This window comes from Gopherus flavomarginatus, chromosome 7 (assembly GCF_025201925.1).
Source record: "Gopherus flavomarginatus isolate rGopFla2 chromosome 7, rGopFla2.mat.asm, whole genome shotgun sequence".
Taxonomy (NCBI): domain Eukaryota; kingdom Metazoa; phylum Chordata; order Testudines; family Testudinidae; genus Gopherus; species Gopherus flavomarginatus.
Genome location: NC_066623.1, coordinates 113,535,432 through 113,563,032, shown reverse-complemented (window position 1 = coordinate 113,563,032; position 27,601 = coordinate 113,535,432). Strand labels below are relative to the sequence as shown.

At 43.5% G+C, this 27,601-nt stretch overlaps 1 protein-coding gene across 1 annotated transcript in view; it reads right to left on the bottom strand.

Moving 5' to 3' along the window:
* Positions 1-22,385, bottom strand: part of ZSWIM5 (zinc finger SWIM-type containing 5) — a 153,209-nt gene extending 130,824 nt beyond the window's left edge. Inside the window, exon 1 of the mRNA XM_050961121.1 lies at positions 22,145-22,385. Coding sequence (XP_050817078.1) covers positions 22,145-22,181 — 37 coding nt within the window. The 5' untranslated portion in view covers positions 22,182-22,385. The remainder of the gene's footprint in view (positions 1-22,144) is intronic.
* Positions 22,386-27,601: the final 5,216 nt, after the last annotated feature.

Sequence of the window (27,601 nt, the reverse complement as noted above, 5' to 3'; positions counted from 1 at the left end):
AGAGCTGGCTTTCCTTTTTTTGCCACCTCTGAATGTGGAACTATTCCAAACTCTGAAAACACAAGTTGTAGTCTTGGCAAAATACAAATCAGCATTCTGTCATAACAGAAAAATAAGGCAGGAGCTGATCTGTGAACATTAATCCACTGCAGTCAAGGAGGAGACAATTTTCCCTTGAGAAAGTCATACATTAAAAGAAAAAACAAGATTAATGCGACTTTGAAATATCACAAGCACTGTTTATCTTCCTACTGCCACAGCAGATCTTTTTTTATACAAAGAGCCTTAAAATTCAGTCTATGTAGCGCTTCTGCTTTAGATGTACAAACGGGTACATTAAAATCTTAGAGTATAGCAAAAATAGATATAATGTAACCTGATTTTTCTCAATATACAGCTTTAGAGTTACTGAATAATTACTTCATTTAAAACGTATGCTTTCTAATTGCTTCCATTGATATAATCTCTGCTAATTAATCTCAACATAGATGCACATTACTGTGCATTCCCAGGTATTTTAGTAATTTGGACGCACACATAAAGTTCATTCCTTAATGGCTCTGTGTCAGTGTTAAAACTGTCCAATATATTTAAATTTTTCTTCCAGTAGACACACACTTTAGCAGCAGATACAATGCAAATGCCCTTGATGGATAGTCAGAAATAAAACCATCTATCTCCATATGAGGCAGAATGAATATGTTATACAAGCTTAATAAAAAGCAGAATCTATTGTCAGAAGATAATATCCAACATTTAACAACAGAGTTGCATCTTCTTCCATGTAACCCAGAACAACATTGAGACATCAGGCTGATATAGAAAGCTTCGTCATCTCATTTATATCCTCCTCATTTTTCTTCTACACATCTCCCATAGATCATAAATATCTATTAATAACTGTAACACTCAACATTTACATTCAGCCATAACATTTACAATTAATACTCTTCAAATGACCTTTAATAATAATGAACTACCATAATACTGTCTCACACATTTTTATTACAAATACTATATTACAAAATGTTCAAACTAATCTCTTTACAAAAAATATCCATCCTCATTTTATTTTTCCTTGAACAAAAAGCAATGTCTCATTTGGCCTCTATGAACTGTGGGAAAAAACCCATCCATATCCCCTTTTTTCCCTTAATTAAAACATTTGACTCGGGGAAGGAGTGGGAGGGGAAACCACTCTCCGGGGATGAACAGGAAATTTTCCTAAGGAGATGGGATTGGATGGGGCTACAGTCTCTCAATTAATGTAAGCCTGAATTGGAGGGAGGGAGGCGGGAAGACAAAAAAGTACTGATCCCCTACAGTCGTAAAGGTAACTGCGCAAATGAGATCCAAAGCAAAGCAGAGCTGTCTTTCCTGGGTCTGCACACACAACACCGGAGAGCATCCCAGAGATGCAGTGGAGTGAAACATGATCAGTTCCACCCCTGCTCACAGGGTTCTAAATGACCTCGCTGAAACTGATCACAGTCCTGTCAATTTCAGGATGGGGCTGTTTGGGAATAGGGTGACCGAATCAGCCATTGAAATTAATCACAGTGGAAGAAGATCAAAAAAAAAAATAAAAGGCTGTATGGAGGAGCAGAAAAGTCAAACCATTCGCCCAGTCATGAAACAGTTCAACAGACACCATCCATCTGAAATCCAGTCATTTTTTTAAAAAATGCAAGTTAAAAGCAATTCCAACTCCTGCCCAAGTCCACCTGCTAGTTTTAGGGATTTCATAGTCACATTTTCCTATTTTAAAAAAATGTTTCTCTCCTCTAGGGCTGGCAGACCCTTCCACAAAGAACAGGTGGAACTGACCAACTACTTACGGCAAACAGTGAAAGTGAAGGGACAGGAGGGGCTGTCAAATACACTAAAGAAAGAGACTTGAAAACAGAGAAAAATATTTCTCTTTAACCTGTTCGGTATGTTGCTTGTGTTACTTGTTACTGTAGCAGGTTAAAAATAATAATTTAAAAAGGAAGAACTTAAATATAAAATTGACACCCTTTTAATGTCCTGTCTGTGCAATGTATTATAACCATGCTATCAGTTCCCCACTTGATTGTAGTTAGCGCATGGACAGGTTTTAACACTTAATTCTGAATGTCTTTGAACCCTGGAACCTAGTAACACTCCTCTGCTGTTTCACACTGTTCTACACAGTCATATGGAAAACAAATTTCTCAATTAACATTTTTAATCACACAGACATTCCTCTCCAATAACCCATTTCATGATTAAGTCATTTTTAAAAAGGGGAAGTCAAAATTGGAAAGATAAACATTTTTTTAAAATACCAAGATAGTTTTAAAAGCTGAGTAGCCAACACCCCCCCCAATACTTCCTGTGGCGCTGTAGTATTTCTACATCAGCTTTTAAATACAAATACCTGAACAACAGAATTTTGTTTTGCTTTTTTGAAGTAGGCCTCAGCTTGATGTTAAAAATGCCCAACATTTCAGGAACAGAGAAAAAAAAATCTTCCTATTTGTGCAAAGGGAAACTAAGATACACACAAACCCACACACAGCAACTGATTTTGCAGACAGTTTTCCAAACAATGTGAAATTGATAAAGAGATGCACATTTCAACCTCCTTACTACAGATAACAATTTTCTATCACTGGGCTTGTTCCCCAAGCATCTGATTTGGTTACTCGGAGGCAAGAGTTAGACTATCCAGCCTTCCATCAGTCAGGTTTAGTCTCCCTTTTGCCAGCAGAATGAAAACCACATGCTCCCTGGTTTCCAAGTCCTTTATCTGGGTCAGTGTTACCACAATCTCTCCACACAGCAGACTGCTTCCCTATTGGTTGCTGTCAAGATTCATTAAGGCCTGGATGAGAGAAAAAGGATCAAGTGCACCATCTTTTCAGGCTGTGGACAGCTGATCTGCTCTGGATAATTTCCATTGTTTAATGACCTGAAACAGGCCAAGTCATAAGAAAAATCTAGCAAAACAGGAGACGAAGGCCTCTCCCTTGTTATTCGTCTCCACATACAGATAAAAAATGATTACACTTTTAAGTCAGAACAATTCCCTGCAGTTGTATTGTAGCCATTTCAAATCTAGATTGTCTAATTTACATGCATATTCATAATCCCTGTGTAATTAAATTCTTCAATCCCTGGAGTGTCTTTCCTAGACAATAGTCATTTATCTTACCCAGATAAGGGTGCCCTCCATTTATTCCACTTTGTAGCTAACAGCATTCCCTTTTGATCAAGAGTACGCAGCAGACTCAAATACAATCTTCAAGATATTGAAATAGCAAGATTACACTCCTTTTCTTCTAAAGTTACCCATTTAAATGATAACACGCTCTCTCCTGAATTTAGAGTAAAACCTTTCACCTAAAGTCAACATAACCAGCACACACAACAATGCTCCCTTCAAATGGATGTACTTGTAATATGCCCCTCAACATTACCCAATTTTCACCCGTTCCAGACATCTTAGCAGCTAAAGGTCAACACTTTGTATCCAAGCAGCCGAAAAATCACTTTTAAGAGACACTACCAGGCCGCAGAGTACTAATCTATTCAAACAATGTGCTGAGTAAATTAATTTGACCTGTAATTATAAAAGTGTTTAATATTTAACAAACTCAAATTAGAACATTCTGAAGGAAAAAGCCTGACACTACCTGCCAAACCTAGTGTGGGGACATGGAATTATAAGTGTTGGGCTTGACCTGTTCATGCCATTCTACCCAAACCTTCCTCTGTAGTTTTATGCGGCATCACAATAGCACGCAGTGAAGTAATGTCCTCAGTTATTGCTAACAGCCATTCATTATAACACCCCTCTGGCCGTGATCCTGTCAGATCTTGCAATCTAAGCAGAGTTGGGCCAGGTCAGTGCTGGGACGAGAAACCTCAGGGTGCCGCAGGACGCGATGGAGCTGGCAATTCTTCTTTCAGAATCAACGCCTTGGCATGGCGCTTGGGGCTACTCTGCGGCTGGAGGTGCTGTCTTCCTGATGGCAAATCAAACCCCCAGCCAAGCCACTTGTAGTCATTAAAGATCATATGTTAGTATTCATGAGATAAGGGGGGCGGGGACCACATTCTTCCCCTTCAGGGTTCATTTGGACACCATATTCTTCTCTTGCTATTCCTGAGAGACACCAGCCTCCTTATACCCCAGGGGTAGATGCTGACTGCCCATCAGCAGGAATTCAAGTGATGCCCGTGTACTTTGCCCAGCATCCACCCCAGGACAGGGTGGTGTCAGGTAGACAGTCAAAGGTCATCGTGACAAGGACCACAGCAACAGGGGATTTTTCAATTATTTGTGTTTTCCTTCGAACTGATTCCCTTTTCACAGGAAGAAAAATGGTTTGAGAGAGAGTCATACCCAGAGCATCCTAATCAATCCACAAATGCCAACCTCTCTCAGCCTGGGACTCTTGGCTGGATGCAGCTGGTCCCGCTCTGTTATTTACTTTAATATTTTGATCTCTCTCTGGGGCAGAGGAACATCTTCGTTAGGGACCTGCTGGCTCACAGCCGGACGGGACGTCTGCTAAGAATGCGATGAGGATTTTCCTTTCCAACTGCAGGTAGCCTTCTGCTGTGGGACTACCTGAACAGCCCTCTCAATTGCTTCTCAGGCTGACCCCAAAAATGTCCCTTAGTATCCAAGCCACTAATATGCAGCGTCAGCGGAATGCAAACCCATCAGGCTTAAAAATGTCACAAGCACCTACTTGTCCAAAAACATGGCTACGCTCCACTTTGGAAGCCCGACAAGCCACTTGTATCCTTGGAAAGGCTCCTTCTACCCACAACATTTTCAGGTTAGTGGGTCACTAAACCATCACAAGACAGTAGCAAGCAGGACAATCACAGGAGGGAAATAACCATCTATACCACTGGTCCTCAAACTGTGGGACATGCTCCCCTAGACGGGCATGGAGGAACATTCGGGAGCAGGGGCAAGTGGGGAGGGAGCGCCACCCAGCTGTGCTCTGCCCTGCCCCCAGCCAAGGCCCCAGCTTCGACTCCTGGCCCCGACTGCAACTCAGACCCAGCTCCTGGCTATGGGTTATGGCTCTATTCCCAGCCCCAGCTCAGGGGGGTGTGTGCAGCTGGACAGATTACATTATGGGTAAGGGGGTGGGAGTGCAACATGAAAAGTTTGGAGACCACTGGTCTACGCAAATGCTGCCATTTTGTCCCACGCTTTAACCATATGTTATATTCCTGACCTCCAAACCACCGAACACTTAAGTAACACAAAAACTCTAAAGCAAACAGCATCTGCAGAGAGCACCCGAACAGTTCTTCGTGACTCCTTCCGACATGGCATATTTCTAACATGCAGCCACGATGATCACACAAAAGAAGGGAACTAGATCTTAGTTTAAGAATATTCTCCACAGCACTGAATTTCCATGTGCAAAAGAGCCATGCCTGTTAAACCCATCCTCTATTTATGTGACTCTTCACAGATGCTGAGCAACACCAACGGCTTTGGGAGAGAACAATGCTGTTTGCACAAGAAAGATGCAGCATTTGAATTTGCTGGTTGCCTTCGAACAGGCCTGTCACCGTAATAGAATTTGAATTCTCCACACTACCTATTCATTCTCACCCCCAGCTGAATTTTTATTTGATTTGCCTTCTTTCAGCTGTTCCTTATTTTGCATCTGTTACTCAAATGCAAAAGAACAAACGGAACATCAGTCACTCTGCAGGGACCACCAGTTCCACCGTGGTCATTCCGTGGGGACCACCAGGTCCACCATGGTCATCATTTGCCTTGTTGAGAAGAGCCTATTTTTGAATAAATTTTCCAAACTTTAGGAGTGCCACTAAACCACCTCAAGTGCCGTTCACTATCTGCATTACAGATACAGTGAAGGACACTGGAACCATCCATAAGAATGCTTGCCAATTCATCTTGACCCTTCCGCAATTTTAAAAAGGAGGGACCGCAAAGGGAATTTTTCTTGCAATCCAGAAGAGTCTGGACTAGATCTCACAGTCAATTAAACAATCATGTGAGTCGTTCCATGGGGCTCAAGGGGCCTGACTGCTCACATGAGAAGAAGGACGCAGGTGTGGAAGCCTTGGCAGGATTGGGGCCAAAGTAAAGATCTCAATGACCCTTTGTACCTATGAGTCTACAGCAATACACAGCCATCAGCAAAGTGCCCAAGCTTCCACTGGACTTTCCATAATTAGCCCTATTCCCCTCTCCCAGCTAGCGTGACAGCTTTCATAACAGGCTTTCAAAGGGATGCCCATTTCAATACTAGCAGTAACATAGCCACTATAAGTCATTCCTGTGCGAGTCTCAGGTTCAGCAAAGCACTTGTGCAAGGGAATAGCCTCACCGAAGCCATCAGGACTACCCACATGATAAATGTGAAGGATGTGCACCAGTGCTTTGCTGAATCATGGCCTAAATGCAATGCATCCTATACATCCGTTATGCACTACATGAAATAGGTGTTCAGTATTATTCCAGCAATGGGGGGCAGGGGGGGACGATAAGACATGCTGTTCTGTAACATTCCAAGGGACTGATCACTGCTAACACCAATTCCCAATAAAGCTCGTCTAGAAATTCAGAGGCTACTCCTGCATGCCCTCTGTACTGAAAATTCCATTGACTTCAGACCCCAGAGCTGCAGGAAGCAGGAATGTGTTCTGACATTTTCTACTCATGTTTTCTTCCAGTTGCTTTCAGCTTTGCCTACATGCCAAAAAATAAGTACTGCTAGCAGTGGGTGCCGCTGAACTGGTACCGAATGGGGTTTAGCTACAAACACAGCCACCCCAGAAGATAGGGCTAAAGACTGTTTTTACCAGTTTGGGACAATCTTCTGCATGCAGTCAGTTTGTCCTTGGCTATGTTTGCAACTAAATCCTGTTCAGCTCCATCCACTGGTGATGCTCCTGGTCGCGAACAGGTGTTTTTCCTAGTGTAAAACAGGTGAGCAGGAGCATACAACAAAGGGGACAGCGAACAGTGTGTTAGACAGCCTGTTCTCAACCACACGTGATTATGTGGCACAACCAACTGTTTCTCAAATTTCTTCAAAAACTACAAGCACCTTTGGAATGTCAAAACACAGCCGAGCTGTTTGTTATATCCCAGCTCACTATTGAACAGAGGAGAAAGCACCTGGCTTTTCCTCACATTTCACCCTACCCCAGGGGTCCCCAATGCAGTGTCCGCGGGCGCCCGCCCACGTCCTGGCTGGAGGCGGAGCATCCACTGAAATGCCGCCAAATTTCTGCAGTGTTTCAGCGGTGACGCCTCTCGATGACGTCACTTGTCGGCGACAAGAGACATCATCGAGAGGCGTCGCTGCTGAAACACCGCAGAAATTCGGTGGCATTTCGGCGGATGCTCCACTGCCGCCATGGTCCTTCATCTGGCGCCCGCCAGATGAAAAGGTTGGGGGCCACTGCCTTACCCCATCCAGTTCCTTTGCCTTTTTGGTTTCAGAAAATGGAGGAAGTAACCAGGGGGACAGCCATTTTACACCTGAGTCTGACCAACAGGGAGAACTGGTAACAAATCCGAAGATGGAAGGCAATTTGTGTGAATGTGATAATGAAATGATAAATTTCAAGAGTCTAAGGAAAGGAAGGAGAGAGAGCAGCAAAATAAGGACAATGGACTTCAGAAAAGCAGACTTTACCAAACTCAGAGAAACAGTGGGTAATATCTCCGGGAAGAAAATCTAAGATCTGGAAGTCTCTCAAGGAGACAATATTAAAGACACAACTGCAAAGTACCCCAACGCAAAGCAAATATAGGAAGAATAGTAAGAGGTTAATATGGCTCCATCAGGAGCTCTTTAATGGCCCGAAAATCAAAAAGGAAACCTACCAAAACTGGAAAAATGGACAAATTGCTACGGATGAGTACAAAAGAATAGCACAAGTATGCAGAGACAAAGTCAGAAAGGCCAAGCCATAAAATGAGCTACACTAGAAAGGGATATAAAAGGCAATAATAAGAGTTCTTTAAATACATTAGGAGCAAGAGAAAGATGAAGGAAAGTGCAAGTCCTCTACTTAGCAGGGAAGGGGAGCTACTAACTAGTGACATCTAGAAGGGTGAGCGTTTAATCCCAATTTTGCTTCGATAAAAAGATTAATGATGGCCAGATACTCAAGGCAAATAATATTAACAACAAAGGGGAAGAAACATAAGCCAAAAGAGGGGAAGAACAGGTAAAAGAACATTTAGATAAGTTAAATGTATTCAGGTCAGCAAGCCCTGATGAAATTTCTCCTACTGTATCTAAGGCACTAATGAAGCAATCTCTGAACCGTTAGCTATTGTCTTCAAGAACTCATGGAGGTTGGGTGAGGTGCCAGAGGACTGGAGAAGGGCAAACATAATACCTATCTTTTAAAATGGGAACAAAGAGAAATGAGGAATTATCGACCAGTCAGGCTAGCTTTGATACTTGGAAAGATACTGAAATGATTAATCCATTTGCAAGCACCTAGATGATAAGAGGGTTATAAAGAATACCCAGCACAGATTTGTCAAGAACAAATCGTACCAAACCAGCCTAATTTCTTTCTTTTACAGGGTTACTGATCTAGTGGAGACAGGGAAGCAGTGGATTTGATACATCTTGATTTTGGAAAGGCTTTGGGGACAGTCCCACATGACATTCTCATAAGCAAACTAGAGAAATGTGGTCTACATGAAGTTGTTATAATGTGGGTATAAAATTGGTTGAAAGACGGTACTCAAAGAGTAGAACCTGAAAGGGGGTTCCAAAGAGGATGGATCTAGACTGTTCTCAGTGGTGGCAGATGACAGAACAAGGAGCAATGGTCTCAAGTTGCAGTGGGGGAGGTTTACATTGGATATTAGGCAAACCCTTTTTCACTAGGAGGGTGGTGAAGCACTGGAATGGGTTACCTAGGAAGGTGGAGGAATCTCCTTCCTTAGAGGTTTTTAAGGTCAGGCTTGACAAAGCCCTGGCTAGGATGATTTAGTTGCGGACTGATCCTGCTTTGAGCAGGGGGTTGGACTAGATGATCTCCTGAGGTCCCTTCCAACCCTGACATTCTATGATTCTAGTTATCAATACTGTAGTTTGCTGTCAGACTGGGAGGGCATATCTAATGAATTCATGCAAGGATCAGTCCTGGGTCCAGTACTACTCAATATTTTAATTAATGACTTGACTAAAAAAGAGTAGAGAACATGTTTATAAAATCTGCAGATGACACGGGGTGGGGGAGGGGGTTTGCAAGCACTTTGGAGGTCAAGAGTAGAATTCAAAAAGACCTTAATAAATTAGGGAATTGGTCTGAATTCAACAAGAAGAAATTCAATAAAGATAAGTGCAAAGTACTACATCTAGGAAGGAAAATTCAAATGCACAACTACAAAACGGGGAATAACTGGCTAGATGGTTTTACTGTTGAAAAGGATCTGGGGCTTACAGTGGATCACACATTAAATATAAGTCAACAATGTGATGCAGTTGTGAAAAAGGCCAATGTCCTTCTAGGATGTATTAAGAGGAGTCTCGTATGTAAGACAAGGTAGGTAACTGTCCTGGCTCTACTCAGCACAAGTAAGCCCTCAGCTGAAATACTGTGTCGAGTTCTGGGGCCACCGCACATCAGGAAAGATGTGGACATGTTGGAAGAGTCTCCAGAGGAGGGCAACAAAATGATCAAAGGTTTAGAAAACCTGACCTATGACGAAAGGTTAAAAACACACTGGGCATGTTTAGTCCCGATAATAGTCTTCAAAGATGTGAGGAGGATGGGGATCAATTGCTCTCCATGCCCACTGAAAGCAGGACAAGAAGTAAGGGGCTTAATTGCAGCAAGGAAGATTTAGGTTGGATATTAGGAAAAACTTTCTTACTCTAAGGTTAGTTAAGCTCTGGAACAGGCTTCCAAGGAAGGTTGTGGAATCCCCAGAGGTTTTTAAGAACAGGTTGCACAAACACCTTTCTACAATCTCTGTTGAGTCAAGTCTTTAACAATCACAGCTGACCCCAATGACCTTCCAACTCAATGTAATGAAATTTCAAAGAAGAATTTAAGACACAATTTTCTAATTTTCAGGCCAGATTACCTCTTTTGGCAAGAACTTCAAATATGTAATATTGTTGGCCAGTGATTTATGGGTCAACCTAAACAGGATGACTTCATGACAGACTCAGTGAAGGGAAGGTACTTCTCAGACAAAAAAATTGAAAGCTAGGACACTACTCTGAGCTCAGAATTTAATAACCTCAGGGAACAAAATGAGAGGAAAACAAAATGCTTACCTAACCTTTTTATTTTTAATTCTTACATCTGTTATTTTACAGTAACTTTCAGCCACGATGTATAATTAGATGCAAATATATATATATTATTTATATTTTTTGCTGGTTTTAAATCCCAAATTAAATTCTTAATTGTACTCATCTCTAGAACAGCTGAGATTTCACATCAAACATCTGCAATTAAGAGATTCACTGGAAGATAGGCAGGAATATTTTTTTCCAAATCCACAGGAAATGCTGAAATTTAACACAAGATGCACCAGCCTAAAGCCCTCTGCTGAGAACTGGTAACACCGATATAAAAATCACATTTAGCTATTTGTAAGACTGGCCTGAAGGCCATCCCAGGACAGACACAATCAAGGCTACTTCCCTCTCTGAAAATCCCAAACCATTGATCCAAATCTGAAGACAGAAGGGAGTATGGAAAATTAATCCTTGATCAACTCCGTCATTCAAGCTGTCTCTACCTGCTGCACATCGGAGATGGAGAACCTGCTGTGGAGAGACACTGAGTGCCACCCCCAAGAAATTCAGGGAGATGGACTGCTTACTATTTCCCTGGATGAGCCCATCGATTACACACTGAAAACCAAGCCCTCTTTAGAAAGGATAATTAATAGGTTGTTCCAGCACTGCACTACACCACCATGTTCCCAACGAAGCCAAATGGCCGTTAGTACTAGGGGTTCTTGCTATAGCACAACACCCCAAAACAAGTCAGGGAAGCTCCCTCGCCAAAACACAACAGCCCACACCCTGCAGCCTGGAGAGGATTATTTGTTTTGATCGGTGGACAAAGTTCCTTGCCAAGTTCTCGCTGCCCAAGGTAAGTATGTTGTTCTAGCACTACATTTCCTACACAAAAGCAAGACCACTGATTCTGACCCTAAAAGTCAGCCTGTCCTGACGTCTACAGGCAGTTCGTACAAGAGCATTCAGTCCATAGGTGCCGACTTTCTCTGGCGCGGGTGGGTGCCCACCCCTTTCCCCGCCCCTGGCCCCGCCTCCATTCCAACCCCATCCCCAAAGTCCTTGCCCTAACTCCACCCCCTCCCCCTGCCCCTACTGGAGCCCTTCCCCAAATTCCCACCCCGGCCCCGACTCTTTCCCCAGCATGCCGTGTTTTCCCCCCCTCCTTCCCTGCCCTGCGAACCAGCAGTTTCGCAGCACAAGCTCTGGGAGGGAGGGGGGAGAAGCAGGACACAGTGGCATGCTCGCTGAGGAGGTGGAGGAAGCTAGAGCAGAGGGGGCGGGGAGCTGCAGGTGGGTGCTGAGTTGACGCCTATGATTCAGTCCAGGACCAGACTATGCCCCACCTATATACTACAGATCTAATAGTGGGAGAAACGGAATTCATGCCAGGGGAGACCACTCTTTTGCAACTCATGGGAGTTAGCAGAAGTGGTGGCTTGTAAGAGGTGGTCTCTCTTCAAAGGTTTGCTGTCTTCAGAGCTGGGCGGCGGGTGAGCAGCGGCTGCTGGCCAAGCACCCAGCTCTGAAGGCAGTGTTGCCACAGCCAACAGCAGAGGAAAAGTAAGGGTGGCAATGCCATACTGTGCCACACTTACTTCTCTACTGCTGCTGGCAGTGGCACTGCCTTCCAAGTTGGGCTCCCAGCCCAGCAGCTGTTACTCTCCAGGCCCATAGCTCTGAAGGCAGAGCAGAGAGCAGCAGCTGCTGGCTGGGCGCCCAGCTCTGAAAGGAGTAAGAAAATATGGTGGCTGGTCACAGATGACAGGCAGTCTCTCTTCAAAGGTGGACACTAAGGCAGGTTTTACTGTACCTGCTCTGTCATGATACAGGAGGGATTAAAGCAATTTAATAAAACTGTTATGCCAAATCAAGTTCAAGATATTTCCCTTCCACCCATCTGAGTTGTACATCTGGAAAAAGTCAAGTCAGCCACGTATGTGGTGAGAGTTAGGAAAGTTAAGGAGATATTCAGCAGCTCCTTGGTTATCTTGCACTCAACAGAATACTTCTCTAGAAGCAATAAGCACCTCAATCCTTTATAATTAACTGTGGCTTCAGTTATTAGGGGGAGAAAAATCTGTCTAGGGTATTTACACTATGCTCATCACTCGACTGTCTGTACCCCGAATGAGCATTGCTCAAAATGGCTGCTTAGATGGTTGCCAACAACAACAACCAAATCTGTCCATCTGTTTGCATTCTTTTTAATTCATCTTCAGCGCTTCTTAAAAAAAAAAAAATGCCCAGAGAAAAAGTCTGCCTTGTTAAAAGAAACTGAATCCTCCTATAGCAGAGGCTTTTCAACAAGATTTAATGCCACCCCAGTTACCAGGACACACACACAAAGGTTAATTTTATGATAAAAGAACCAGTGTAAGGTGCTTTTTGTTATGAGATCAGCAAAGTGAATGGAATTTGAATTGTCTGCAGTGGCATGTATCTGACAAAGATTAATTTAAACAGATACTGTCTCTGAAACCAAAGTCCACTGAACAGTTTCACAGCCTATCAACCACATGAAACAGCTCCTTTTACTGCAACATTGCCTTTAAAGATGGTTTAACCTATTATTTGTATGAAAAAGGTCAGATATCGTTTTATGTTATTGAACCCACAATAGCCAAAGCAACAGCACACAAATCTAATGGTATGACAACGGTAAAACGTGGGAATGCTTTCCAGCTATTGCTTCACGTCTGGATGTTACCCAGTTACACTGAAAAAATATCCAGGAAATGTTGAACAAGCCATTTCAATGTGCACTGTTGGGAGAGCTATACATATTTCAACAAGGCGAAGTAAAATAAAAGGGTTGGACCTCTGCAGTGTCCCACATGCATGAAGCCTGGAGCAGTCACTCTGGAAAACGTACAACTGAGAATCCCATTGGCAGAACAGTTTTCCACCTAATGACAAATGTAAAACATTTAGAGAGAAATTAAGATTTGAACAGAAGTGTACAAGCTGCCAGTTAGTTTACACACGGTGACTGCTGGTTCTATTGCTTACTTATTTAACCAAAAAAGAATCTAGGCGTAATAAGGCAAATGAGTACATTATTCCACTCCCCAGCCACCCCACACTCACTCACAGTGCCTATCCCCAGCTCCCCCCATTCAACACACTGGGGCAGAAAACTGATCTGTGAATGTCATCGGCTGCTTGTGGATTAAGACAGCTGCTCAGACTTCAATGAGGAAAAAAAGCTTTAGCAGAGGTACAAATCCATGCAATTTATTTAGCTTTGATTTCTAGTTTACACTGAGAATGCAAGGGAAATGCTAGCAAACAGATTTTAGCATATTAGAAACAACAACAGCCACTCTTTTGAAAAAAGGATGAAAAAGACAACAAAAAAGCATTTGTAAGATAGTTCCAGTCTTTCCTCAGAGATATTTCAGATCCTCCAGGATTAATTAATTGTTAGTGAAATAAATAAAATTGGCTTTGCCAAAGAAGGGAAAAAAACAGTAGATGAAGTCTTATGTGGTTTTTCTTAACCTACAAATACTTTTTGTACTTCCTGTATTTAAACAGCTGTAATTTGTTAAAGCAAGTTTTATTTAAAGAATCTATTGTTTTGTATGATGCAATTCCATTTGATGCAACGCTCATCTTTATCGGGGGACTTGTATTGTTAAAATCACACAATGGCACAGGGCTAGAGTGACTGTCACCTTAGAAACGCAAATAAGGATGGATACTCTCACTAATCATCAACATCTCAGCTTTAAATAAAGTGTACCAGCAGTTCATTGTGCACATACTGCACAATAGGGACTGCACAAGTTCTAATAAAAAGCTGTATAAATCCCACACCATTATGAGCATTTAAGAGCGGCCCACTTTCATTTTTGGGCTTTCCAGTGACACACACTGGAGGCACAGATAAAATGAATAACTGAGCATGTGTAAATGAGTTAGGACTTAAACAGTGAATAACTAATTGCACTGAGTAACTGAGCTGCTGATTACACAGCATGTGTGTTAAAGGAGCAATGCAACTGGAGATATGGCATGTCAACAAGAGACTGAAGTTGTGTTGTTCTGAACAGTGATTAGCTGGGTAATCATGTACCAGTGAAGGTTCAGAAGTCTTTGAATCTTGACTGCATAAGGGAATATTTCCCATTCAAATCAAGGAGAGGCGGTATCATCTAAAGGTGGACTGGTATCCCAGCATTAAGAACTTACTCTGTTAACAAATCCAGTATTTAGCATTTTCAAGTGCTCTTTTTTAAATCCTGACTTTTCATAATAATTCAAGAAAAGCCAAAAAAATACAAGATGCACATGGGCTGTAGAAGTTACAAGAGAGTCTTTGAAAACTACAAGTAATAGCTCAAGATTTTGTGAAAGCAGAAAATTATCTCAACCACTTTAATAAGAGCCAACCAAATCCTGTTTTAACTCCTAAGCTTACAAGTTAAGACAAAAATGAATAACTTTAAAATGAAGCATTAGTAAATCGTAGGGTGGCCAAATCTGACCTTCCTCAGGTAAACCCTCAATAGTTAATAAATCACGTGCACAGTAGAATGTCATTTATATGGGATTTATATTTAAACTTTCGGATTTAAAAAAAAAGATGAAAAATAAAAAGCTTGCTCTTGAAGCCTTATCGGGGCTTGAGAAAAAAAATCCTCTTTACTTTTCGCCTCTCGTGAATGTAGTGCGGGGGGAGCGCTAAGCCATCATTTCTGCAGAATCTACATGGTTGTTTTGTTTTTTTTAAAAAGGAGATTATGGCCCCCTTCCTGAAATGTAGTATGTGTATGCAACAAGCCACAGGATCAGGGCCTATATTTCTAACCCTTAGGGCTGTGAAGATAAGATTGTGCATGTGAATGGATTAAGTGCTGTTTTTCTGAATCTGCAGAGAGGTCGTTTGAATGCCGCTGTGCCTGCCCATACTTTTCCCAAGTATCAGCACAGTGCAACTGACAAGATTCGTCACTTTCATACCTTTTATTCAAAACCCTGTAGGAGGCAGCTGTAAACCTGACAGGAAGCAGCTCACTTTCTACTGAGGCTGATGTTTGAGAAAGCTAGGAAACAGCAGAAGCAGATGTTAGTTACCCTGAAAAAAAAAAAGGAACAGAGTAGTGCAGGGCATATACAGGTTTTCTCTCTCCATTGCAACAATTAGGTAGCTGGGAGGAGAACAGAGCAGTGGCATATCCGTATGGCATCAAGGAAAACTACTATGCACTTCGACCACACAGACCAGGGGGGACTCAAAATAGGGGAAAGATTTGGGGGTAGAATACGGAAGCGGAAGCACACCCAGCTTCAAATTTATGATCTAGTACCTAGAGAATTACACAAGGTAAGCCCCCAAAGCATGGTCCACAGACCATCCTGGTAGGAATCCCAACACCTTCCCAACAGATCTCACTGGTTCCCCCTACACCTAACAAGAGAATCTTCCTTATCAGACTCAGTGTTGTGGCTAGTAGATGTCAGGTACATTTTTCAAGCCCTGTTACTACTGAGGAAACAGTGTGGCTTCACTTTGAATACCAGGGAAACACAGGCTTGACCCTGCTCCAATTCAAGTCAATGGAAAAAATTCCATTACATTCAGTGGTGAAGGATCAAGCATCATATGAAGCCAACGAGAGAAAAATATATTCTACAGAAACTCTTAGGTAAGTTCAGAATACCATGACTTCTTTCCATTACTCAGAGAGGCGTCAGATGCACAGAAATCTGAGCCCTACCCCCATAGGAAAAAGATCAACAACTTCATATAGGTTTTCAGATGAAAACCACCCTTCAGTCCAGTGCTTCAGTATTTTAACATGTATTCAGTAACATGCTCATTGCTGCACTACAACAAAATCTCTGTCTCTTGATTATAATTTCTAATCATGGCTACCCTGTGACAAGGCTAGTCAAAAAAAAAAACACACACATGAAGTTCTGTTCCTTCTTAAACCACTATCCATCTCCCTCATAATATCAGATATTCTAATCTAACATGAAGTGGGCAGGTGAGGGGAAAATTGCATTCCAGCTAAACACAGAGCTGTAAATGACACCTAGAAGCAAAATCCCTAAAATTAAGCATAACACAACATATTAACTATGCAAGTCATTTTCTTTCTTGCTGCTAACTAAAGTGAGAATATAATTAAGGCCCCAGTGTGTCAGGCTTTCTACTAGTGGGATGGGGAAAGAATTTAATCTATAAAACACAACAAGAAATACATTAATTAAACAAGCTGAACAAACCTGCTGTCTTTCTCCTATCCTCACATTTCTCTCAAAAATTACAGACTTAGGCTTATAGGTTTTATTTTAAATACATATGAAACCAATATACCTTTTACTCCAATACATAAAACATCTCCACTAGAGTCTCCAGAGAAAGTGAGAATTGCATAATACGAAGAGCTAATTCAGAGCACAAAGTTGCCTAATTAAAAGTACATTAAAATATTACAGTAGATTTAACTTTATTATTTAACATTGCTGTTAAATTCTAACTTGGGTTAAAGGTGATGACTGTAAGATTTCTCTCAGCAATACGTTGCCTCGTACAAAGCTCTAGAATTCACACTAAACAGGGCCCTATGCCTTCTTTTACTGGCATTTTAGATTAGTTAAATATTTCCTAAATGATCTCTTATGTGACCAAATCAAAAACCTGTTGTAAACAAACTGAACTTTGCAAAAGGAAAATGCTCATGTCTCACCTGTTCTAAGCATTAAAAAAATACATTATCCAAGTTAAAATACAAAACCTTATTGGCTACTCAAATCAGAAATCACATTCTTTAGATTACAGAACTAGACCCTGTTCTATGTAATTCAGGTCCCTCTGAAGAGGCACCACTCAGATTCTAAAGCTAAGGCCAAATATTTAAGTTATTGTGCATTATTTTCCAAGTCTTCCTAATGTCTTCCTACTACTACCACCCTTCCAGCAGTAATTGACTCTAAGCCAAAAAGCTCACCCTCCTTCTGAAAATCTGTACATATATCTGAAAAGGACTCAAAAGCCAATAAAGCTGCTCAAGAAATATAAGTAAAATTCCAGGTTTCAAAGTTGAACTTGCCTTCTTTCTCCTATCAACAATCATGCTCCCCCTGTTTTTATCATCACAGATACAAAGCTATATAAATACTCAAAAACATGCTGGAGAAATATCTAATCTGTTCTCTTTATTACAGGGCAGTGCAAAGTTTAATGTACCTTGATTATTTCATTTTAAAATGTTCAGAACTAATTATTAGACATGGAAAGAGGAGGGTATGTATCAAAAATGTGTAACTGCTTCCATCATGGCAGCCCCCACTTGCCTCATACCACACAAAAGAGGACCACAGGGTTACTTTACTAATAACATGGTTAGGATAAACTAATCCAACTGTAAAAATTAAAAAATATCTTTGTTTAATAAGTAAGGAGCTTTGTGAAACAACTATTATATCTACAAATAAAGATTCCCCAGAAGAAAATAAAACTAATCTCTTTTAATCAGTGTCATTCGAATACACTACATAAGATTTTGAGCTGTGAACATTCCTTAAGAAACTCTGTTTGCAGTGTTGTGACCATGTTAGTCCCAGGATATTCGAGAGAGGAGGTGAGTGAAGTAATATCTTTTAAGAAATGCTTTTCATTCTGCTTTCTATCAGACCCAGACAATTGCCAATCCCAAACCTGCTTTCAGGAGGAGAACGACTGATGCTTAAAACAAATATTGATCATATTTAGGCATAAAGTGAACACAGTAAAAAGGACTCCACACAGAATATTTAGACCTTTGAACAGCAGTAGATCTGTGAAGTTTACATTTTAAAAAGAAAAATTTGCGTACATAAACGTTAGGCTTAACTCAGACGTTAAGTGCAGCAGAATCCAAATGCTTATCTTCATTTTGAAACTAGCAGAAATTTTAAAAACTGGTTTCAGTAAAGTTAAAAATGAGGTATTTTACGATTGTTTTAAGCTCCAAAAAGGCTTTTCAATTGTTATCAAAATCCTCACGCTTCAATTAAAACAGACATCTGATGCCAAAAAAGAAGTTTTAATTAAAAATGACTGAAGTGGTTTCTTCCAGAGCGATGTAGTTAGACCAACATAAGCTGCTACTGTAGAACTACTAGTGCTACTGGCCACAGGCTGCCCATACAAGTTTGTTCAGGTACAGCAGAACCTCAGAGTCAGGGACACCTTGGGAATGGAGGTTGTTTGTAACTCCGAACAAAATGTTCTGGTGGTTCTTTTAAAAGTTCACAACTGAATATTGACTTCATTCGGCTTTGAAAATTTACTATGCAGAAAAGAAATGCTTTTAACCATCTTCATTTAATGCAATAAGCCCAGAAACAGTTTCTTTATGTTGTCAAATCTTTTTTTTAAACTGACCCCTCCCTTTTTTTAAAGCAGTTTACATTTAACACAGCACTGTTCAATATTTGCTTTTTTTCTTTTTTTTGGCCTCTGCTGCTGCCTGATTGCATCCTCCCAGTTCCAAATGAGCAGTGTGTGGTTGACTGGTCAATTCTTAACTCTGGAGTTTGTAACTGCAAAGGTAAAAATTCCCAGTCTTTCTATGACAGATCTATGCATCTAGAAGAGAATGGTATTGGTACATCACCTGCTGAAAGTTACAAGTTCCTGAACTCTGAAACACCAGATGGGCATTCAAAATTATAAACACTTGCTCACTCTTTATGTTTACAAATTCAATGCACTTTTAAACCATGCTTCATTGTCACTAACAGCAAAAGTAAATTCTGCTTATGTACCAATGGTTGGACTGCATACCACTACCCTACTGTACACAGGCTTATCTCTAAGAGTTCCCAGTCTGCAGGAGAAATATGCAGTATACATAATGCACTGCCATCCCGGTTTTCATGTGTTATGTTATTATGCACAGAGCACCACAAAGCTCGGTGTTTATGGTTACAATATAAAATGTACCTTTCCTTGCTGTAATCATAAAAGCAATAAAAAAAATAGACTCACCTAAAATTGCCACAGATATTTGCATACTCATAACTAAACATGACAACTCAAGGACAAACTACATTAAACTAAATTAGGAAATGCAGACTAGGAACATGAATTTGTTATAATGGATAAATAGTCCGCTATCAAAATCTACTGAAGTTCTTTTCTCCCCACAAACCTAAAAGAGCAGGGTGTAAAACTTTTATTCATAAATATTTATGTGAATGCACTTGTTAAAAATTAACTTCCTCCGTTAAAGTTTTTGTATCTTTTAGATGTCCCAGCATGCAGCGCTTTATATTAAGCCCTGCATTTCTGCATTCCTTTCCTGCGTGCTTTTGTCATTTGTCTAAAAAAACACCAGTACCACACACACACAAAGACGGGATCTGTGCACATAATAATTCAGCAGTTTTTAGAAAGACAAAGATGCTTGTGTTCAACTTCCAAGATCTTTCTTTACAAAAGAAAATCAATTTAATGACTCCAGTGAGATCATGGTTTAAGCCTCGTTTAAGTTTCACTAAGCATGAAGGAATTATTAATTCATAATGTGGCATACACATCACTCAAACCTGACAGATTTGCAGGCACAAATGGGTCACAGACCAAAACCATTTGTCCAAATTATTACAATCTTCTCCACATTACATCGCCTGCAATTTTCAAATGGGAAAGTTTATTTAGTTTGTATTTTTATAATTTCAAAAACTTGTTTCAATCACAAAAAGATGGAACTGCACATTCATACTATTTTTGCAGGTCTGGGTAGGCAGATCTAAAATTCAACCATGGAAACACGTGTTTTTTATTAACAACAATGTGATTTATAGCTGTCCATGAAAGAGATCATTTGAGGCAAACAATAATTCTCTTTTAATACTGGTAAGAATCAAGAAAACAAAGTTCTTTTAAATATCATGGTTCCCATACAAGCCGGCATCATAATTCCTATCTTAAAGTAAAACCTCCTGGGAGTCACAAGCCATTTCATCTTTGTTGGTCGGGTTACCACAACTTTAAGTAGCATTATCAGAATTGACGTGGAAAGTTAGCAGAAAACATTTTGTTTTGTTTTTTTGCTATGCCTACCATCTGTATGACAAACACACAGCCTTTCAAAGCATTTTGTTTTATTTAAATCTTCTTTTGGCTCAGCTCTGTGAAGGATTGTTATTGTGGAATGATTCCAGCCTTTCTAAACTAGCAGTCTTTCATCCCATCACAGTGCAAGCCTGTCATAATTTTATCTAGAATTGGCAAACTTTTAGACAAAACAAAAAAGCAGTGAAATTGTTAAATTCTGCACCATCTCCTCATTTCCATTTGAAGAGAAGTTACCCTCTATGTACAGGGTACGTGCTCCTACAAAAACAAAAAACCGTTCTTGTTCCCAGCCTACAGTAATATTCTTTTTTATTTTTTTAAAAAGAACCATGCCCAATTATGCAGCAAATTTTTCCAAAACAAAGACTCAGACCTAAAAGTTTAGGATTCAGAAGCTAGTGGTTGGGATTTCTAATCTCAACTCATCAAGGGATATGAAATGGTAGAGACAGAAGCATCCCTATCTTCTGATAGGCTTCAATCACTGGTACAACAGATTTGTGGAAATCTAATGAGGACTGGGAACTTTGACTTGCAAAATTCAAATCGCTTTTTCAGTGCCATCACTTCAGAATCATGCTGTTTTGTCTCCCACATACCAACCCCAAAGTTCACAGTAACAATTTGCATAATTTACATTAACTCCCCATACCTACTTCCAAACTCATATTAGTGAAAACTCATCCTAAAAAAAAAAAATCATACAAAATCAGTCCTGATTTTCAAACCCTCATACGCCATATACCTAAGTAATCTATTCCCACATCTGCTGTTGATTTGATCCATGCTTTAATAGGCAGCTTAATAAAACATTTCCCATATTAAATAATTTTTCTATTCTGAACTACTTCCTTCCCTATAAAAAATGTCTGCCTTGCAGTTTCAAATTATTTTAAGCAAGCTAGCCATCTCAAAGCAGCCTGCAGAAAACATGTATTGACAAAAAAAAGTATCTTAAAAAATATTGTCTTTTGTTATTTTTTTTAACTAAATATCTTAGAAGGTAAAGTAAAAATTTTCTATGTAAGAACAGGAAAACATTTTGATAAAGCTCTTTTGAATGTATACTGTTCCACAAAGTAATTATTTATATAGCCTGCTTTCCATTCAGAAAACACAATACACAAAAATAAACACTGCAGGACTAATCATTCCTAAAAATCCAAACTTTCTCTCCATTCCAGACGAATTTATATTAGCAAACCAAATTGTAGCACAAGATTTTTTTAATAGGAACACTCATTCCAATCGCTTTCAATAATAACCAGAAGCAAATTATTTAATATAAAACACTACAATTTGCTTCTCTTTAAGTACATACATGTGTACAAGCAGATTTCTGATGGGGCAAATACATTTTCAATTCACTACAAGTCTCCTCCCAAACCCCTTAATTTAAAAAACCTTCTAGTAACAGAATCAAAAACAATGGCACTATTTCCATGTTCCATTTGTCACTGTGAAAAATTCTCTTCTATACACCCTCCAAATCTCATACACACCCTACACACAATACTCTGTACGCTCCTAATTGTCCATCCAACTTGTCAGCACCAAACAATTCATTTTATTTTCTGCCTCCCAACCCATGGAATGAATCCGATTCGCTGTATTTATGGATTTAATGAGATTAACGAGACTTGGAAGGGGGAAGAGAGGGAGAAAATCTTCTCTCATTTTTCAAGAAAAAGTGAAAAAAACACACACACAAAACAAAGGCAAAATGATGACGAGTATTTAGTGAAACACAAGGTATTTACAAACCCATGACCAGGTTTTGGTACAAACAGAAGTACCCCACCTTCATAAGGGCTGTGTGTAGGTTTCACATTTTTCATCCGCAGTTATTATTGTCAGTCCAGCCCCTGGATGCACAGCTAGCACTGAGGTGGGGGGAGAGGAGATACATTTCAAGGGAGGTGCTGCCTGGAAAAGGCATTTGGTTTTGGAGTCACTGTTTTCTAATTTTCAAAGGAATCGATTGAATCCAGATTCAGGCAGCTGCAGTCTAGGCTGACCAGTCTTTGACAAGCACACACATCCCATTCCCAAGTCATATGCCAGGGGAAATGGGAACGCAATTCGCCCTCCCCATTTCAAAATCAGGCTGGGAAGGATCCAATGTGATTATTGCCTACAGGGAAGGGGGGGGGTGGATATTTTACTGTCAAACAAGAAATCTGCCAGACAAAAGGCTGAAATATTTGCAAAAAAAAAAAAAAAAACACTTTGAGGGGGCCAGACCCCCTATAACAATAATGGGGTCACCGATCACAGGGAGGGGAGAGGGAGAGGAAAGGGGAATGAAAAGAGGAATATGGGGAGAGTGGAGGGGAAGAGAGGGAGTGAAGAGGGGAAGTGGGAAAGAAGAAGGGACTAAACAGAAATAAGGGGAGAGAGAAGGGGGGAATGAAGAGAGGATTGCGGGAACGGGAAAGGAAGGGGGGTGAGGGGAGGATGGGAGAAGAGGGGAATGAAGAGATGCCAGAGGGAAGGCTCAGGGAATTGGGGATGGGGAGGGGGAAAGGAGGAGGAAGAGGGGAAGGAGAGGAGGACGGGGGGGAGAAGGGAGGGGTGGGGACATGGGGCAGGCAGGGGGAAGAGATGAAGGTGCACCGGGGAGCTGGGAGGGATGGGGGAAAGGAAAGGAGAGGGGGCTTGGAGAGATAACAGAAGAGGGAAAGGAAGGGGGAAGGAGATGGAGGCTTCCAGGCTAGGGGAGAAGGAAAGGCGAGGAATGGGGGAGCCAGGGGGACAGGAATGATGGTGAGAGAAAGAGAAGGAGGAATGGGGTAAGGGGAGGAGGACAGCAGAAAAGAAGGGGTGGAGAGGGGAAGCAGGGAGACGAGGGAAGGGGAAGGAATGGGGGGAGCGGAGGAGGATGAGGAGAAGAGAGAGGAGGGTAAGGAAAGCTGGGGGTGGAGAGGGGAAGCAGGGAGAGGGAAGAAGAGGGGTCTGGGGGAAGGAAAGGGGGGAAAAAGGGGGAAGGAAAGCTGGAGGTGGAAAGGAGAAGCAGGGAGAGGAGGGAAGGGGAAGGAATGGGGGGAGCGGAGGAGGATGAGGAGAAGGGGGAGGGAGAGGGGAGGAGAGGGGACTGGAGGACGAGGAGAAGGGAAGGGGGAGGAGGATGGGGAAGGGGGGAGGAAAGCAGAGAGAAGGAAATGGGGAGAGGGATGGGAAGAAGGGGAAGGAGAGATGGAAAGGGGAAGTGGGGAGGGGAAGGAGAATGGGGAAGGGGAAAAGAGTGGGGAGGAAAGCTGGGGGTGGAAAGGGGAAGCAGGGAGAGGGAAGGAAGAGGAGGACAGGAAAGTTGGGGGTGGAAAGGGGAAGCGGGGAGAGGGGAGGAAGAGGAGAACGGGGGAAGGCAAACTGGGGAGAGGAAGGGCAAGTAGGGGGTGGAAGGGAGGGAAAGGGAAGGGGGAGAAGGAGGAAGGACAGGAAAGCTGGGGGTGGAAAGGGGAAGCGGGGAAGGGGGGTCGGAGGGAAGGCCAGGGCCGGGCCGGGCACTCACCCACTTGCAGCACGCTGCCCACGGCGCCGGTGTCGAGCAGGCGGGCGCCGCGGCGGAAGGGCAGCCCGTCGGCGGGCGGGGCGGCGGGCGCGGGGCTCTCGTCGGCGGGCGCGGCGGCGGCGGCGGCGGCCGGGCCGGGCTGGAAGCTGGAGTACATGCAGATCTGGCGCTCGCTGCGCGGGAAGCTCCAGTAGACGATGCGGCGCTGCACGGGCTCCGGGATGCGCTGGAACCGGCCCTCCACCCGCTCGAAGGCCCAGCTGGCCGCCACCCGCTTGGCCGCCGCGTCCAGCAGCGACTCGGGCTGCAGCAGCGCCGCCGCCCCCGGGCCCCCGCCGCCCCGCGGCCCCGCCAGGGCCGGGCCCCCGCCGGCCAGCGCCCCGCCGCCCCCCGGCCCGCCGCCGCCGCCCCCCGGGCCCCCCAGGCGGGGCGGCGCCGCCCCGACCCCCGCCGCCGGCCCGGCCCGCGAGCACAGGCGCTTGGGCCCCGGGGCCCCGGCGGGGAGCGGCGGCCGGAGCAGCCCGTCGCCCTCTCCTCCCTCCGCCATGGCTGCGACCGACTGAGCCGGCAGAGGGAGGAGAGGCGGGCGGGAGCGGGCCGGGGGAGGAGACTGGGGGCGGGCCGGGCCGGCCGGGGGACCCCCGGGGGCGGGCCGGGGCGATCCTGAGGGGAGCGGGGAGATCCGATCCCTGGGGGGCCAGAGGGGCGGTGGGGAAAGGGGACCCCAAGCGAGAGAGAGGCAGGGGAGGGGGGCAGGTAAGACCCAGGGGATCAGGGGAGGGTGGGGAAGGGGCCTGAAAGGGGAGAGGATGCGGGGGGGAGACCCATAGAGACCCTGGGGGGGAGCAGAAGGGGGGCAGGGGAGTGGTAAGAAACGGGGTGGGGAAGGGGGACCAAAAACAGGAGAGGAGGCAAGGGGAGATCCGAGGGGGGGCAGGAGGGACTGGGGGGAGACAGGGGGAGACCCATGGCTGGGACTGGGGCATAAGGACCCCCACTAGCAGCTCATGGGGGTGGTACTGTGGGAAATTAAATCGCTATTAAATCCCTGGGATGTATTCATCTCTTCTATGTGCAGAGCAACGAAGTTACCCCAAAGAGACAGCGCCCCAGGATAGTACAGCAAAACAGCCTCAGAAGGAAAGGGGTGTCTCCCCACTCCCTCCAGAGCCAAATCCTCCTGACCCCCCACAATAAATCCGTCCCACCCCTCACCCCCAGGCTGATTTGCTTCATAGTTTGCAGTTGTCCCCTGCTCCCCTAGCTTTATCAATAGTCTGTTAGTTCATTACCATTTGGTTGTGTTTATTACGTTCCCGTTGCCACAGCCTCTGGGCACAGATCTGCACATGAGCCCTGATCCCACAAACACACACACACGTGGTTAACGTTTACTTCCCTGCGTGGCCCCACTGATTTCAAGTGGTGGCATATCCATCGCACTCTGGGGCAGTTGTTCCCAAGATTATTTACCCTCCCATTTCTCGTCTCCATTTGGCTAGCTTCAGCTCCCAGCCGAAACATCTAGGCTGCCTTTGCAACCCCCTGCCCTGCTAGCCAGGGCTGGCTTTAGGCCAATTCTACCAATTCCCCCAAATCGGGCCCCACGCCTAAGAGGGCCCCGCGCCCAGTGAGAATCTCTTCCTTGGCAAGAGGCGCCTTTTAAATTTTTACTCACCTGGCGGCGTTCCGGGTCTTCGGCAGCACTTCGGTGGTGGGTCCTTTGCTTGTTCTGGGTCTTCAGTGGCACTTCGGTGACGAGTCCTTCAGTGCCACCGAAGATCTGGAGCAAGTGGAGGACCCGCGGCCGAAGTGCCGCCAAAGACTCGGAGCACTGCTCGGTGAGTACAAGCCCCACGTGTTTTTTTTACGGTTTTTTTTTTTGTCTTCCCTGCCAGGGCCCTGTCGAAACTGTTTGAACTGGGCCCTGCACTTCCTAAAGCCGGCCCTGCTGCTAGCAGAGTCGGCTGTGCCCCTGGGAGAAGGCTGGTGAATAGACACAGGTGAAGGCGCGACAGGGAACGAGTATGTTGCTGGACATCCACTGGAGCCACTCTGAGGCCTTGACCCAACTTGTAAGGGTCAAAGTTTGCAAGTGTGGCTGCCTAAAACCCTGAATCAGGCCACAGGTTTAGGGACCTATATGTGGCCCCAGCATAAAGTACTATGGAGCCTTATTGCACCACGACCCCAGATGTCAACCCCTCAGCTCCTGCCTCAGCGGCCTTCAGATGGAACCTGCCCTCAGCACTTTCCCCATGTCCCCCTTCCTGAGACTTGGAAGACTGCTCAATAACCTACCATATCTCCCAGCACTCAATTATATTTTAAATTTCTTCATTTAATCCTTGCACCAACTTAAATGATTCCTCTCTCTTGCTCTCTCCCCACTCCCAAGGGGTTTAACCCTTTAAATACTTCTAGCCAGCTACCACATTCACACTCAAGTTCATCCCTTCCAGTATTTAGAGAAGAGTAAATTTCAAGGCAGCAAACTGAGAAGAGATTACAGAAAATGATGTTTTCCATGATGTACTTACCATGTGGAACTCTCTGCCACAAGATGCCACTGAGGCCAAGCCTTAGCACAATTTTTAAAAGGATTGGACATTTTAGGTGAATAATGAGAACATCTGCAGTTACAATGGATATGATGAAATTTTTTGTAAGGGATTAAAAACCTTCATGCTTCGGGGCATAAGCCAACTGCTAAATTAGGAGGGTCTAGAAGAAACTTCCCCTGTGGCCAAACTATTCAACAATTGTTCATTACTGAGTTCCTGCACTTGCATCTGGTGCTGGCCACTGTTAGGGACAGGAAACTGGATGAGATATTTCTTTGGTCTGATCCATTATGCCAGGTCCTAGACTAAACTACAATTCACTCCCTCCAGCCCTGGGTCATTTTCATTCTGCTGTGCAGTTCAGCTTCCACAAGGGATTTTTGCACTAGGGAACAAAGTACCGGTATATCTACAAACTTTACCTCATCTGCAAGCCAAGTGGATGGTCTCACTTTGCCCACCACACTTGTTTGCTGTAGAAGCACTGGTAACTTTGGTTACTAGTGAGGGCTTGGCCTCCCAGTTTGATCAGAATGCTGAATTTGTAACGTCACAGACATTTGCACAGGATTTTTTCCCCCACATATGTACCTGTTTACCGAGCCCCTTTCTGGACAGTTTCAGCAGAGAAGTCGAGTGAATTGGATCAGAGACTGAAGTACTCTCTTCCCCTTATAAGGGTCTTGACATAACAGGACTCACACACTGGCTAGCCTGCAAGGCCATGACTTAGGTCATACATATTTTGTGCCTACAGAGAGGTTTTCAGACTCCAGGTCTGTCATATTGACCCAAGCACCAGTGTCATTCACAAAAGCAACTGGTTTTTCACTATGTAACAATATAATCCAGACTCAAATCAAATTAGGGCTGGAACAACTGCCAGCCGTCTTACTTTTCATGTTTTAAAGATTAAAAAACAATATTTTTAATTGTTTTGACTGTTTTCCCCTTGTGTTTCCATCTTTTTCCTCTCCTTGTGCCTTGCATTCCTCTCTGATCTTTGTGAGCAGACAAGCTGGACATCCCCCCCCTCCTTGATGAAGTGGACGAATCCCCACAACGAGGGGATAGTCATTAAATGCCCTTGCCCAGCCCAGATGCACCATTCATTTGCAGCATGGAATCAGGCACATGGCTAATTCCCCAAATATTTTTCATAACCTCCAATGTGCTGTGTGTG